At 48.5% G+C, this 15,069-nt stretch overlaps 1 protein-coding gene across 3 annotated transcripts in view; it reads left to right on the top strand.

The window, feature by feature from the left end:
• Window positions 1–9,796, top strand: part of SLC7A8 (solute carrier family 7 member 8) — a 45,365-nt gene extending 35,569 nt beyond the window's left edge. For all 3 annotated transcript variants that reach the window (XM_031668246.1, XM_009211195.4, XM_009211194.4), the window contains 4 exons: window positions 3,576–3,672; window positions 5,314–5,463; window positions 6,918–7,095; window positions 7,769–9,796. In XM_031668246.1, the coding sequence (XP_031524106.1) occupies window positions 3,576–3,672; window positions 5,314–5,463; window positions 6,918–7,095; window positions 7,769–7,935 (592 nt within the window). In that variant the 3' untranslated portion in view covers window positions 7,936–9,796. The remainder of the gene's footprint in view (window positions 1–3,575; window positions 3,673–5,313; window positions 5,464–6,917; window positions 7,096–7,768) is intronic.
• Window positions 9,797–15,069: the final 5,273 nt, after the last annotated feature.

Raw genomic sequence — 15,069 nt, forward strand, 5'->3', positions numbered from 1 at the left:
TCCAGCCTGGGTGACAGAGCAAGACTTCATCTCAAAAAAAAAAAAATTTAAAAAAAAATAACTTTTGGGGCTGGGCATGATGGCTCACGCCTGTAATCCCAGTACTTTGGGAGGGCAAGGTAGAAGGATTGCTTGAGCCCAGTAATTCAAGACCAGCCTGGGCAACAAGGCAAGACTCTGTCACTACAAAAAAATAAGAAAGAAAAATAAGTAAAAAATAAAATTGATTTAAACATCAATATCCTACTTGTGATACTATAATATAATTGTGTAGCATGTTACCAATGGAGGAAACTGGGCAAAAGATATATAGGATCTCTTTTTATTATTTCTTACAACTGTACTTCGTTGTAAGATTCACTGAATGTGAATTTACAATTATCTCAAAAAAATTATCATTTTTTAAGTTAACTGAGCATGGTGGTATGTACATGTAGTCCCAGCTACTCAGGAGGCTGAGACTAGAGGATCACTGGAGTCCAGGAATTGGAGGCTGCAGTGAGCTATAATCATGCCACTCTACTCCAGCCTGCAGGACAGAGCAAGACCCCATCTCTAAAAATTGGAAACATAAAAAGTTTAATTTTTTTAAGTTAAAAAAAAATCTTTATTCTGATTATAAATATTCCATCTATTTTAGAATTTTATTCATTTTTTCCTTATCTTTTTTTTTTCTTTTTTTTTCTTTTTTTTTTTGAGACAGCGTCTCACTTTGTCACCCAGGCTGGAGTGCACTGGTGCAAATACAGCTCGCTGCAGCCTCAAACCTCCCAGGCTCAAGTAATCCTCCCACTTCAGCCCCCTCAGTAGTTGGAACTACAGGCACACTCTACCATGCCTGGCTAATTTTTGTATTTTTTGTAGAGACAGGTTTTCACCATGTTGCCCAGGCTGCATTTTACAATTTTTAAAATTTTTTCTGTAATGTATAAGGAAGAAAATTAAAGTTAACCATAATTTCACCACCCAGAGATAATCAGTTAGCATTTTAATAAATAGGCCCATAAATAACCTTAAAATTAATTGGCATTTGGGCATAGTGGTGCACACCTGTAGTCCCGGCTACTTGGGAGACTGAGACAGAAGGATCATTTGAGTTTGGGAGGTCAAGGCTGCAGGGAGCCGTCATTGTGCCACTGTACTCCAGCCTAGGCAACAGAGCAAGACCGTGTCTCAAAAAAAAAAAAAAAATTATTTGCATTATAGTTTTCAGTACTGTTTTTTTCATTTAATGTTATATTTTGAGCATATTCTCATGTAATCAATTTTTTTCAAAAACATTATGACTACATAATGTTCCTTTTTTTTTTTTTTTTTTTTTTTTTTGAGACAAGTTTAACTCTGTCATCCAGGTTGGAGTGCAATGGCGTGATCTCTGCTCACTGCAACCTCCACCTCTGGGTTCAGGCAATTCTGCCTCAACCTTCCGAGTAGCTGGGATTACAGGCACGTGCCACCACATTTGGCTAATTTTCGTATTTTTAGTAGAGACGGGGTTTTACCATGTTGGCCAGGCTGGTCTCAAACTCCTGACCTCAGATGATCCACCCACCTCGGCCTCCCAAAGCACTGGCATTACAGGCATGAGCCACTGTGCCTAGCCCATAACATTTCATCTTATGCAAATCTATTTTATCAACCTCCTACTTTTAGGCACTTAGGATATTTCCAATTTTTTCTTTCTTTCTTCCTTTTCTTTTCTTTCTTTTTGAGACAGTTTCTTGCTCTGTCGCCTAGGCGGGAGTGCAGTGGCACAATCACAGCTCACTGCAGCCTCAGCCTCCCAGGCTCATGTGATCCTGTCACCTCAGCCTCCGGAGTATCTAGAACAACAGGCACACGCCACCATGCCTGGCTAATTTTTTTATTTTTATTTTTTGTAGAGACAAGGGTGCACTATTTTTCCCAGGCTGGTCTCAAACTTCCAGGCTCAAATGATTCTCCCACCTCAGCCTGTCAAAGTGCTGGGACTGCAGGTGTTAGCCACCAAGCCCAGACAGGATATAATTTTTTTTTAACTCAATCCCACAAGACAGGATATAAATTTTTAAGTACAATTTACATACAATAAAATATGCAGGCTGGACGCGGTGGCTCATGTCTGTCATCCCAACGCTTTGGGAGCCCGAGGCGGGAGGATCATTAGAGCCCAGAAGTTCAAGACCAGCCTGGGCAACATGGCAAGACCCTGCCTCCATATTTTTTTAAAAAAGCAGATTATAGGCTGGGCATGGTGGCTCACGCCTGTAATCCCAGCACTTTGGGAGGCCGAGGCGGGCAGATCACCTGAGGTCAGGAGTTCGAGACCAGCCTGACCAACGTGGAGAAACCCCATCTCTACCAAAAATACAAAAATTAGCCGGGCATGGTGGCACATGTCTGTAGTCCCAGCTACTCGGGAGGCTGAGGCAGAAGAATCGCTTGAACCTGGGAGGCGGAGGTTGCGGTGAGCCAAGATCACGCTATTGCACTCCAGCCTGGGCAACAAGAGCGAAACTCTGTCTCAAAAAAAAAGCAGATCATAAATGTTCATTTTGATGAGTTTTGTGGGGGTAGTTTTGTTTGTGTTTGTTCGTTTTTGTTTTTCATTGTTGTTTTTTAGAGGCAGAGTCTCACTATGTTGCCCAGGCTGGCTTTGAACTTCTGGGCTCAAGCAGTCTTCCTACTTCAGCCTCCCAAGTAGCTAGAAATACAGGTGTGTGCTACTGTGCCTGGCTTCCATCTGATGAATTTTGACAGTTGTCAAAATTCAACCACTACCCAAAACAAGATACAGAACATTTCCACCACCAGTTCTCCACTCCCACAAAAACAACTACTCTCTGACTAGGATAAGAGTGTTTTTAGACCGGGCATGACGGCTTACGCCTGTAGTCCCAGCACTTTGGGAAGTCGAGGTGAGTGGATCATGAGGTCAGCAGTTCAAGACTAGCCTGGCCAAGATGGTGAAACCCCGTCTCTACCAAAAATACAAAAATTAGTCGGGCATGGTGGCACACACCTGTAATCCCAGCTTCTCAGGAGGCTGAGGCAGAGAATTGCTTAAACCTGGGAGGTGGAGGTTGCAATGAGCCAAGATTGTGGCACTGCACTCCAGCCTGGGCAACAGAGCGAGATTCCATCTCAAAAAAAAAAAAGTGTTTTTAAAGCTTTCCATATGCAGTTCGGTCCCAGTGTATCAGGGAATCTGCATCCTTTGAGGATGTGAGGAATGCTTTTAAAGAGATGAAAACTTAAGGCAATAGACAGAGGTTGCTCCTGCAGCCTTCCAGGCATTGGGAGCACCCCACTGAGTGACAGTACAATTATCAGTAACCCTGAGCCACCCCTACCACATTCAGGGTCTAACATACCCAGGGTTCATCCACTTTTCCATTGGCTGCCTCTGGTTTGCTTGCACCTGCATTTGTGAACACAGGTTCTGTGGCTGGTGGGGCGGAAAGTGTGCATGTGAAGGCAGGTACCCGGTTGGAGGGAGGATGCCCCTGTGTGGGCAGAAGGTAGGCATGGATGAAGGAACTCGGGCTTGGTGGTCCATGGGTTATCCCAGGCTGACCTGCTTTTCTCCCTGCCAGGCTGTTCTTCGCTGGAGCCCGAGAGGGCCACCTTCCCAGTGTGTTGGCCATGATCCACGTGAAGCGCTGCACTCCAATCCCAGCCCTGCTCTTCACAGTAAGGGCCCTTCCTGCTGTAACTCCCCACACACCTCCCTCTTTTTGTGCCTAGTCTAAGCTGGGAGTTCATGCTTTTCACACACACCCCTGTTACCTTTCCAGTCTGCTGCTAGGTCTCACTGGATCTTAGATGATCTGGCAAATGATACTCATCAGCTTTGTTAATATCAAGAGATATAGCAAGGAAACATCCTGAGTCCTGAAATACCTAAGGCTCTCGGGCTGACTTATTTCCATTCTCCCATCCTTTTGGGTCAGACTGAACTGACTGCCTCAGGATTCTACAGCCTCAAAAAAATATGTCTCCCTTGGCTCTCCTCACACCTGTTACCGCGGGGTTGTGGCACTGGTCTCTACTCCTGGCTGGTTGGTCCCTGCAAACACCCACTCCCCACATCAAGCTTCAGGGCAGCCTGCCAGTCTCTTGGAAATCACTGAAATGAATTTAGTGTTAAGAGTACACCAAATAAGAAAAATCATAGAGGAAGACTGATCAACTGAAAACTGTGAAAAGGAAACTTGGGACAGGAAAGAGATGGGAATAAAATATCCCCAGAGTAGAATCATTTAGAGAGAGCTAAAGGAAGGAACAAAGACTTGTCCCCATTGAGTCTTTTGAGTTATTTTTATTTTCCTTCTGGATCCTGAATAAAACACTAAAAATGACTTTGGTCCACTGGCGAAGCAGTTAGAAATCAGAATAACAGAGCTCATGGGAGTCAAGAGCATTGTACAGCATTGCTGTACAACATCAGAATGTTCAGATGTAGGATGAAGGTCACCTTGACTGGTTGGTTGTGGAAGGTGGCTGGAGAAGACAGTACTCCCAGTGGGCCATACCCTTTTTTTTTTTTTTCTTTTCCCAGTTAGAGCTATTGGTGCAGTAGTGTGACTAAAAGGCAGATACAGCAAGAACCATTAAAAGCATCTCAATTATTTTAACTATCGGCTCTCACAGGAGGACAGAACTTTGGTTGACCTTCACAAGTTATCAGAAGGGAGGAGCATGGTTCCAAGAGAGCCACAGAGATGATTTTGAAGTTGGAAAGTAGACTCTGTCAAGAAAACCTCATTCGGATGTTATGAGGGTTAAGTGAGTTAATCTTTGTCAAATGCTAAAAATAGGGACCTGGCACACAGTAAGTTCTATGTAACCAGTTTTGAAATTAATAAAGAAAAGGAAGAAGAATAGATGACTCAGCCAGGAGAAAAGGATGAGGGCAGGAATAAAGCCTTAATCTGTTATTAACAATCTTCCCTAAGGGATTTAAAAAAATGAAGTTAGCTTGAGCTATAACCAACAGAGACATACAAATGAAACCAGGGCTGACACAGAGCCAGGTAATACCAGGGTGGCCAGTCTAGCTGCTCATGCCCAGTATCCATTCTAAGTGGTTAGTGCCCGTGCCATACCAGTGGTTAAATATTTTTATCATCACCCCTGTAATAAGAAAGGACTTCCTAGCGATAAAGATGTTGTAACGTCCTAGGTTACTAGGGGAGGTTCTAAAGTCTCCATTTCGAGACATCCATTATACAATGGCATCATCTGCCTGGAGGCTGGGGGACAGCCCCTAATCTATAATACCAGTCTCCGAATATCTTTTGGATCACTGATGAGCTCCTCCCACTTCCCCAGTGCATCTCCACCCTGCTGATGCTGGTCACCAGTGACATGTACACACTCATCAACTACGTGGGCTTCATCAACTACCTGTTCTATGGGGTCACGGTTGCTGGACAGATAGTCCTTCGCTGGAAGAAGCCTGATATGCCCCGCCCCATCAAGGTGAGAGAACCTCCCTTTGGGGTCCCCACCCCTTCCTCTGTGGTTCTAGCTGCAGTTCAGATGTTTAAATCACCTCTCTTCTTAGCTGCTGACCACACATCATCATCTCTGATGGTAGCAGACCCTTTGGAAAGCAAGGGCCATTTGTGAATGGGACCATCATTTGCGTTCTCCACTGGGGATGAGATCGGAGCAGACTGTAGCTGGGGAATAAGTCAGATCAAATGTCACTTTCATCTTGACATTCCTTTGTTTCCTACCAGTCTAAGCCTTAAACTCCAGCTGACTTTTCAAGGTTCTCTTATCTCCCCAATACTTCCTCCTTGTCCCTCCAGATAGCTGGGTTCACTATGTGCTGTGTCTCCATCCCAGAATACCTTTCCTCCTCCTATCTGCCCATCTACATTTTAACCATTTTCCAAATGCGCCTCAAGTACCTCCTCTTCCTTGAAGTTTTCTAGTCCACTGCAACCTTCCATGATCCTCTCTTTTTAAACTCCCATAGCCCTACACATATAGGGTGCTCAGTGAACCTAATATTGCTACAAGATATAACTCTGTGATAGAAATTAATGGGATTGCTCAGAACAAGACATGCTAGAGCATTATGAGTTCTCCAACAAATTAGAAGAATAGAGTGTACTCCAGAGCTATTTGTACAATCCTATTCTAGAAACAGTGACTAGATGCTTCTAGAAGATCCTTCCAGCTGAAAAATCAAAGGCTCTCCAAATCTCTCAGTTCCTCACTGGCATTTCCACCACGATTTTCTACTCTCACTCTTAGAAAACCTGCTAGAGGGAAGAGGAGGTAGAATAATCCCAGGTCCCCACCACACACATCCCTTCTGAGCAAGGAAGACAAGGAAGAGAAAGGCAGCCGAATCAGGACTGCCCCTGGAGCCCTGAAGAGGATACTCTAGGGAACTCCCCACATGTGGCCCATAAGGAGCTGACATTTGCCATATTGTGCCCACATAAGGGCCCTGCATAGAAGTGGGCGAGGACCAGGGAGCCTGAGTGATTCGAATCGTCTCCTGCCTGCACTTTGTGCATTGCCACACCTCCCCTCCACCCTAGGACCTCAGCAGACGCACCCATGTGCCAGCAAGCTCCTCCATCCCTATGGGCTTCTCTGGCTGCCACAGGCACATGGCATGCATGATGAGGCCTTGTCTAATCACACCCAGGATCGAGGACATGGGCAAGGGGGGTCCTTTCCTCCCTAGCTCCTCCCCATCGTCTTCCTGTCTGACCATCCATGTTCATCAACATTTGTTCATATAGCCCCTGCCCTATCAGGGATGAGTGTGGGACCACAGACCTGAGGGAAGCCCAGCCTTTGCCCTTGAGGATGTGTCTCTGTGGGTGAAGAAGAGAGAGAATGCCTCAGTCCCTAGTCCTGGGGGCCGCGGGGCCTACACAATTCACATGCCTCATGCTTCTGCTCCACAGATCAACCTGCTGTTCCCCATCATCTATTTGCTGTTCTGGGCCTTCCTGCTGGTCTTCAGCCTGTGGTCAGAGCCGGTGGTGTGTGGCATTGGCCTGGCCATCATGCTGACAGGAGTGCCTGTCTATTTCCTGGGTGTTTACTGGCAACACAAGCCCAAGTGTTTCAGTGACTTCATTGGTGAGTTGTTGGAGGCTCTGGCTGGCTTGAGGGCCTCCTGGGCTGGAATGCAGTGGTCAGTGATGGGGTGGGGGAGCCACCAGGGCCAGGAGACCTAGGCTCGCCTTCTCCTTAGTCCACAGAGCTCTGGAGGAGTCCAGAGCAGGGAAAGCAGATGCCTTTTCCCAGAGACCTCTGAGGGAGGAGAACAGCTGGCATTTCCATACAGACCTTAGACCTGCAAGAATAGGCAACCTGGGCTGGGCACAGTGGCTCACACCTGTAATCCCAGCACTTTGGGAGGCTGAGACAGAGGATCACTTGAGCCCAGGAGTTTGAGACCAGCCTGGTCAATATAGCAAGACCCCATCTCTATTATTAAAAATTTAAAAATTAAATAGGCAACCTATCAGCCATCCTGTGAGAGCTGCCCCAAGCTGGGTGGAGACCAGCGGAGACCCTGGACTTGGGGGTCAGTGGGCACAGGGAAGGTGGAAGGCTGGGGCCTTCATGAGCAAGGAGCAGCCGGCAGGAGATGCAGGAGGCAGACCAGGTGGAAAGGATTCTCCTCAAGCACTGACTGCTCTGAAGAGGCAGAACTTGGAGCAGGAGAGCCGGGAAGGGCCGGGGCCGCTTGGCCAGGTTGGTGGGATGCTCAGCACCGGCCTGGTTTCTGTTTGATCTCTTCCTACAGAGCTGCTAACCCTGGTGAGCCAGAAGATGTGTGTGGTCGTGTACCCCGAGGCGGAGCAGGGCTCAGGGACAGAGAAGGCTAATGAGGACATGGAGGAGCAGCAGCAGCCCATGTACCAACCCACTCCCACCAAGGACAAGGACGTGGCGGGGCAGGCCCAGCCCTAAGGACCACCATTCCCTCAGCTGGCTACTCCCTCCTCCCTCCCCTTTTATCCTACCTCCCTGCCTTGGTCCCCCCAACACATGCAAGTACACACACACCCCTCTCTCTGCTTTTGTCAGGCAGTGGTAGGACTTTGGTGTGGGTAGTGAGAAATTGTAAACAAAAACTCACATTCATACCCAAAGAACCAGTCTCTCACCCCAGGGTCCATGTCCCAGGCCCCACTCCAGTGCTGCCCACACTCCCAGCTGCTGGAGGAGAGGGGAGATGCCAAGGTGCCAAGATGCCGGGCCACACCCTCAGCTGCTTCTTCAGGAACCAGAGCTCATTACTGCCTTCCCTCCCAGGGAGGCCCCTTCAGAGAGGAGAGGTGGCCACAGGGGCTGTGTTGCGGGGGCACAGGCTCAAGCAATTCTGTCCCCATCAAGGGGTCAGCTGGAGAGACCCAAGACCCTATCTCTTCACCAGGGACCCAAAATCCAAGGGGATGCTTCCCTCTGCCCTCTTTCCTGCCCCTCCCCATCATACCTGCACCCACCCCAGCCAGGGCTCCCGGTCCAGAATTCGGTTCTCCTCAGGACGCCAACTCCCAGAGCTAAGGACCAAGGAGAAGAACAGCCTCTCCACCCCCAAGCCAGGCGGTTGAGGAACATACTGAGAAAGGCTCAGATTGCAGAAACCCAGCCCTGCCCCTGCCTCCTGCATCCTGCCCCCAACATGGTGCCAAAGCTTCCAGAAGCCAAAAAGGCTTCTGATTTTTAATTTAGTGGGCATCTCTCTCAGCAACTCCACCTCCCCATCACAGGAAGGAGCAGTCCCCTGCTATCCCTACAGCCACTCCCAGCATGCCCGCACACAGCCAGCACCACCGCCCCCACCATGCCCTTCTCCTCTCTGGGCCTTGGCTTGGGACCGGGTGTGAAGGATCCCCAAGTCCTTCAGGCCTGAGATCAGAGCCAAATCAGCCTTAAGTCACCTCCCATCCAAGAACTTGGCCTAAAAATACTCCCCTATTTCTAACCCTCAGGACGGATCTGATATTAAATGCCTTCCCTGGGAGGAAGGGCGCTTTCCCCCTCCCCAGAGGTGCCCATTCCACACCCTGGGAGACTGGGGAGAGCATTGACTGAAGCCCAGTTCCTTTCCCGTCCGTCCTCAACTCCAGTAGCCCCCCCACTCCTCTCAGGTCTCAGTGCCATGCTGTCTTGGGGCAGGGTGAGAGGGCAGCGGCAGCAGGGCACCCACTCTGGAGGTCCTCCAAAAAGGCCCTCCTCTGTGGCTGGCAGCCTCTGACCTTTCCCTAGGCTCCAATGGAAGGCCATGGAGTTTGTCATGGGCCCTGCAACCTCCCCAGTCACTCCTGCTGCACTAAGGACTTAGGATCCTTTTATCACAAATCGGGATTCTCTCCCTCACCCCAGTTCTGTCTGCTTAAACTGGAATACACAGGAGCCCTTCCTGACCTGGGTGGTGTCTCCCAGCTTCCCCGCCCAGCCTGCCTGCCCCATAGTTGGTGAGATGCCGAGTTTGGTCTGAGTTGTGACCCCTTCAGCGTAGATGCCCGGCAGGCTGGGGCTGGCCCCTGGAGGGTCAGGGGACCATCTTCTTGTTCCCTCTTTTCTCATTCCTCCAACTTCCTCCCCTCCTTCAATTATTTTTTTGTAAAGTTGATGCCTTACTTTTTGGATAAATATTTTTGAAGCTGGTATTTCTATTTCTTTTGGATTTTTTTAAATGTAAGGTTGTTTTGGGGGGTGGAGTTAGAACCTTGATGATAATTTCTTTCGCTTGGTGTAGGTTTTAAGATTTGTTTTGTGGAGAAGTTTTTTCTTTTGATGTAATAAAATTTAAAACGGAAATGAAGTTGGTGGTGTTGATAATTAAGTAACCTTTTGAGACAGAGTCACCAGGCATTTCCTCTTAGGAGATCGTGCCAGGTTCCTTCCAGAATGCCATTCCTAAAAGCTCTTGCTCTCTGTAACTTCTAGCTATCGTAGGGACTCAGTGCCAGTGCATTCAAACCACTGACTCTCATTCTGAACCAAAAACATCATCAAAAGACAAAAGTACAACAAATTTACAGATCTCAACTGTTTACTGTAATTCTGGAATCAGGCAACACTTCATTCCATTAAATAGAATACATGTTCCAAAGAGTTGAGCAGAAGAGGTTGGCTTTACAGACAGGAAAGATCTGAAGAAAGCTGGTTAGTCACTTTTCAAAGTTGCTTTCCTTGGCTGGGCATAGTGGCTCACTCCTGTAATCCCAGCCCTTTGGGAGGCCGAGGAGGGAGGATCTCTTGAGCCCAGGAGTTTGAGACCAGCCTGGGCAACATAGCAAGACCTCATCTCGGCCGGGCGCGGTGGCTCAAGCCTGTAATCCCAGCACTTTGGGAGGCCGAGACGGGCGGATCACGAGGTCAGGAGATCGAGACCATCCTGGCTGACACGGTGAAACCCCGTCTCTACTAAAAAAATACAAAAAACTAGCCCGGCGCAGTGGCGGGCGCCTCTAGTCCCAGCTACTCAGGAGGCTGAGGCAGGAGAATGGCGGGAACCCGGGAGGCGGATCTTGCAGTGAGCTGAGATCCGGCCACTCACTGCACTCCAGCCTGGGCGGCAGAGCGAGACTCCGTCTCAAAAAAAAAAAAAAAAAAAAAAAAAGACCTCATCTCTACAAAAGATAAAATTAGCTGGGCATGGTGGTATGTCTTGTAGTCCCAGCTACTTGGGAGGCTGAGGCCGAAAGGACAGGTTGAGCCTGGGAGGTTGAGGCCACAGTGAGCTGTGATTGCGCTACTGCACCTCCAACCTGGGCGGAAGAGCAAGCCCCTGTCTCAGAAACAAAGTTACTTTTCTTGTAAGGTGGGGACAGGAGACAGAACAATAGAAAAATAACTGATTAGTTAATATCAGGATCCCTCAGGCTACCGTATTTTGTGTAAAGATTAAAGCAGAGGGAACTTCATTATCATGCCCATTGAATATTGAAATTGACCTGTTTTAATTGGCTGTTATATCTCTCTCCTGATTTCTAGGAAGGTCAGATAACAACTTAGTTTAGATTTGGTGATGTGGAACTTTAGCATGGGGGATTCCATTTTGATTTTAGTCTGGTCTGTGGGGCCTAGAGCAGGAGCTTAGTCCAAAACCATGACCTTCTGTACTTTTTTATTTACCAACACTCACTCATTCCTTCTTGGAGTCATGAAGTGTTACTAAGTTCCTGCTCTGTGCACCATAGTAAAAGCCTGCAGACTAACTGGGAAGAACTCAACACTGCCCAGGGTGGGAACGTGGGCAAGGGAGAGACGGCACCCAGCCAAGCTGAGGGAGGCAAAGGCAGACGTCCTCCCAAAGCTTGATCAGCAAAGGCTTCTCTCATCAGCACAGCCTGAGCCAAGTCTATGGGGCGAGTCAGGATCCGAGGAGCTTGATGGGAGGGCCTGGGAGGTAAGGCTAGGTTCACTCAGCTAGACAGAGCCATCTGAGAAGAAGAGTTAGCTCTAGGAGGAAGAGTAGGAGGACCGTTGGACTAGGACAGGGAAAAAGGAAGAAGTCATTAAGGTATGTACAAGCACTTCCTGGCGTTTTGGGTTAACTGCCAGAGGAAGTTGATGGGATTAGCCCCAGTCCTTGCTTTGTGTCCCTGTCTTTATGGGCTGCCTTCCTGGCTGCGTGTCCAGAGCCAGCACTGCTAGCAGATGTAGGGCAAGGGCGGGGAAAAGGGGGTGGTGGAGCGGCAGTGGTGTTAAGACATCACCCTTCACCATCTGGAACACTGTGAGGACAAGGCAGGCAAGATGCCGCCACTCCCAGTCCTGGCCTGATGCCAACACTCCTGCTTTGTGACTGTCATTCTTCCAGACAGGCTGGAAGCTCGCCATTCAACAGGGACGCCGATCTGGGAGGCCGGCCACCAAACAGCTGTGTGTCCTTGGGCAAGTCACCTTACCTGCTTAGCATTTTAAGAGAGAGAGCTGGACCTAATCGTAAACAGTTCCTCAATCTTCCAATTTTAGGTTGTCCCAAAAGGCAGAGGCCAGTCTTTTCCAAGCCTCACATCTGCCCTTTGGGCCCCCCTTCCCCAGCACACACACCTTTTCTTTCCCTGGACTGCCCTAGGCTCCTCCCTATTGCCCCATTTGAGCAAGTCCTGTCCCTCATCCCTTCTCACTCCATGGAGGCACTTGTCCTTCAGGAGCACCCTCTCTTTCTGTGACACCTGCTGATCTTTTCAACCTGGTCAAATGGGCAAATGTGGGTCTCCTCCCGGGCAACAAACATTTACTTTTAACCTGGCCATTTCCCGTCTTAACCCTGTCAGTCACTTTAATGCTAGGAATTTCACATGCTCTGAGTTTAGGGAATTTGGGAACATTTTGAAAGTCACTGAACTCGTAGCTGCTTATGTATTCATTTATTAATGTGGTCACACAACAAATCTTTTTGTGACCATTCTGTCAAAGACTTTGCTATATGTTGTAGAAATAGTAAATTTTTTTCCTGATTTTTCTAAGTCAGCACAGACTTCAAATATTTTCTTCCATTGTCTTCATAAGGATATTCAGATGTGTCAACCTGCCTGTCCTTCTTTTTTTTTTTTTTTTTTTTGAGACGGAGTCTAGCTTTATTGCCAGGTTGGAGTGCAGTGACGTGATCTTGGCTCACTGCAACCTCCGCCTCCCAGGTTCAAGAGATTCTTCTGCCTCAGCCTCCAGAGTAGCCAGGATTACAGGCACGTGCCACCACGCCCAGCTAATTTTTTTTTTTTTAAGTAGAGACGGGGTTTCACTATGTTAGCCAGGGTGGTCTTGATCTCCTGACCTCGTGATCCAAACGCCTCAGCCTCCCAAAGTGCTGGGCTTGCAAGTGCGAGCCACCACACCCGGCCCTGTCCTTCATTTTAATTCAGGAAATGTGAACACCATAGTTGAAGAGGTCCAAAAGATGTAACTGACTCTACCCTCAAAAAGCAAATAGTTTGCTAGGGGAACAAAACCAAGGATATGCATGGCACACATATGTGTGCGCATCCTGGCTCCACAGACCACCCATGCCATGCTGGAACCACTGCCTGTGGGCCTTCCTGCTGGGCTGTGATCCCTATTGGCAAGGGCTAAAGCCAACACATCCCCAGACCCCGTGCAGTGCCTGGTACCTATGTGCTCAAAAATGTTCGTCAAACTGACGCACCACACCAGGCAGCAGGTAGTGAGTGTCAAGGAGACACAGATAAAACTGCAATGAGAGGTCAGAGGAAGAGAAGAAGGAGACTTCACATTTACTAAGACCAGTTGCATGACATACACTATGTTATTCACAGTTTAAATTAAACAACCCTATGAAGGAGGTATTACTACTGCCACTTTGCAAGGAAGATTAAGTAACTTGCCCAGAGTCATGGAGTTGGTTAGTGACAGAGGCCAGATTTGAGCCCAGTTCTCTCTTAACACTTCACAGCCATGCTCAGCTACCTTCCTACTGGGAAAGTCTTAATTCACCAAAAAAGTGGCACTGGAAGGAGGCCTGTTACAAAGTCACTAAGATAACAAACATGCATCATTTCAGTTCATCCAAACAGGTAGTAACTGCAGTGGCAAAGGAAAAATGATCCTGCTGACCCGGGAGAGCTTCTTTCCTCTCCTGAGCAAGCATCCCCCAGCCACTGACTGGCACTGCCCTCCCCACCTCCCCTTCCTGTCCAGAGCTCCCCCTACCCTACCCTGACATCCAGAGCCCTGCCTGCCCCAGCCAAACCCCTGTTACTGGGAAACACTGAGGTCAGCGTACCAGCAACGTCAGCACTAGCCGGGGAGGCCGGGGCAGAGATTTATCTCACCATGGCTAAAGCTGCTGACTTTCTCATTTCCTGCGGCTCTATTTACATACCTCCCACTTCCTCCTGCGCAGCTACTGATGCAGACTTCCCCCTCCCCATGGTGGCCAAATGAGGGCCAGGAAGATTCTCCAAGTCACATAGCAACCCCTTCCCATCCCTTCAGCCAGAGATGAACCAGGCATCCTCCTTGGATGACCTTGGGCAGCTCAGCCTCTCAGCCTTGTTATCCTAGTTTATAAAGTAGGAATAAAAATACTGTCTGCCTTGCCTACCTTCCTGCATAACCCATAGGCAAAGAGCATGAAAAAGTGTATGTTTCAAGGATTGAAAAATCATTAATTTATCAGAAAGCACAAGGCCTATTCATTATCATTATTTCAAAGTAGCGGAGGGGACAGAATTTCTCCTCATGGAGACAAGGCCCTGGACGCAGGACTTGCAGGCTGCTTATTCTCCCTAGAACTGCACTGCAAGACCCCATCCCAGCCAGGTCTCCTCTTCCTCCTTCCAGACCCCCCGCAGGAGCTTGCTGAGAGCCAGAGCTGTGAGAGGCTGCCCTCTGCTGTCTACCTGAGTCCGGACCACAGCAGCCCTCCAAGTCCGAAATATTGGGGCCAATATTGCCACCTGGTGGTCAACAGAAGCACTGCCACCAAACTGAGAGCTCAGCTTTGAAATGGAGAAATCTCCCTAATTCCTGACATCTGTCTCTGGGATGCACACAGATCTCCTCATACCAGGTCACTGTGCTTTCAGAGAAAGCATATCTGGCTGTGTCTCAAGTCATGCACAGACAGCATCTAGGGTAGGTGTTGGGGTAGGGAGGATGGAAGGAATATGCTAACCAGAATACACATTTTTAAAATTTTAATGTTCAATGCCACATACATCCTCTCTACACTTGTCCCACTGGGGCCCACTCACAGTGACCCAGCCCTTGTTTGGCCCAACTTACAAAAACTTCTGGCCCCCCTGGGGCACCCAGAGTACTTGCTGGTCATAAAAGAGACAGTAACATTTCTATGTGCCCTTTCCTCCCCCCCACCTCCCCACCCCCACCCCCGCTGGACCTTTTGGAGATGAAATTCAACAGGTAAAAGCAGGACCTGAGCAGGTGTCTCTGAAAGGAGGCAGTTGGGAGTTCCCAAAGGAAAGAGAAAAGGGAAGAGGAGAGCCAGCACAGAACCAAGAATTGCAGATAGAGAGCCACGGGCTTCTCCTGGAGACCCTAAAACAGAGCCCCAGGAAGAGGTGATGACATAAGAGGCTTCTCAAACCTCACAAGAGGAAGTAG

Source organism: Papio anubis, chromosome 7 (assembly GCF_008728515.1).
Source record: "Papio anubis isolate 15944 chromosome 7, Panubis1.0, whole genome shotgun sequence".
Classification (NCBI taxonomy): Eukaryota; Metazoa; Chordata; class Mammalia; order Primates; family Cercopithecidae; genus Papio; species Papio anubis.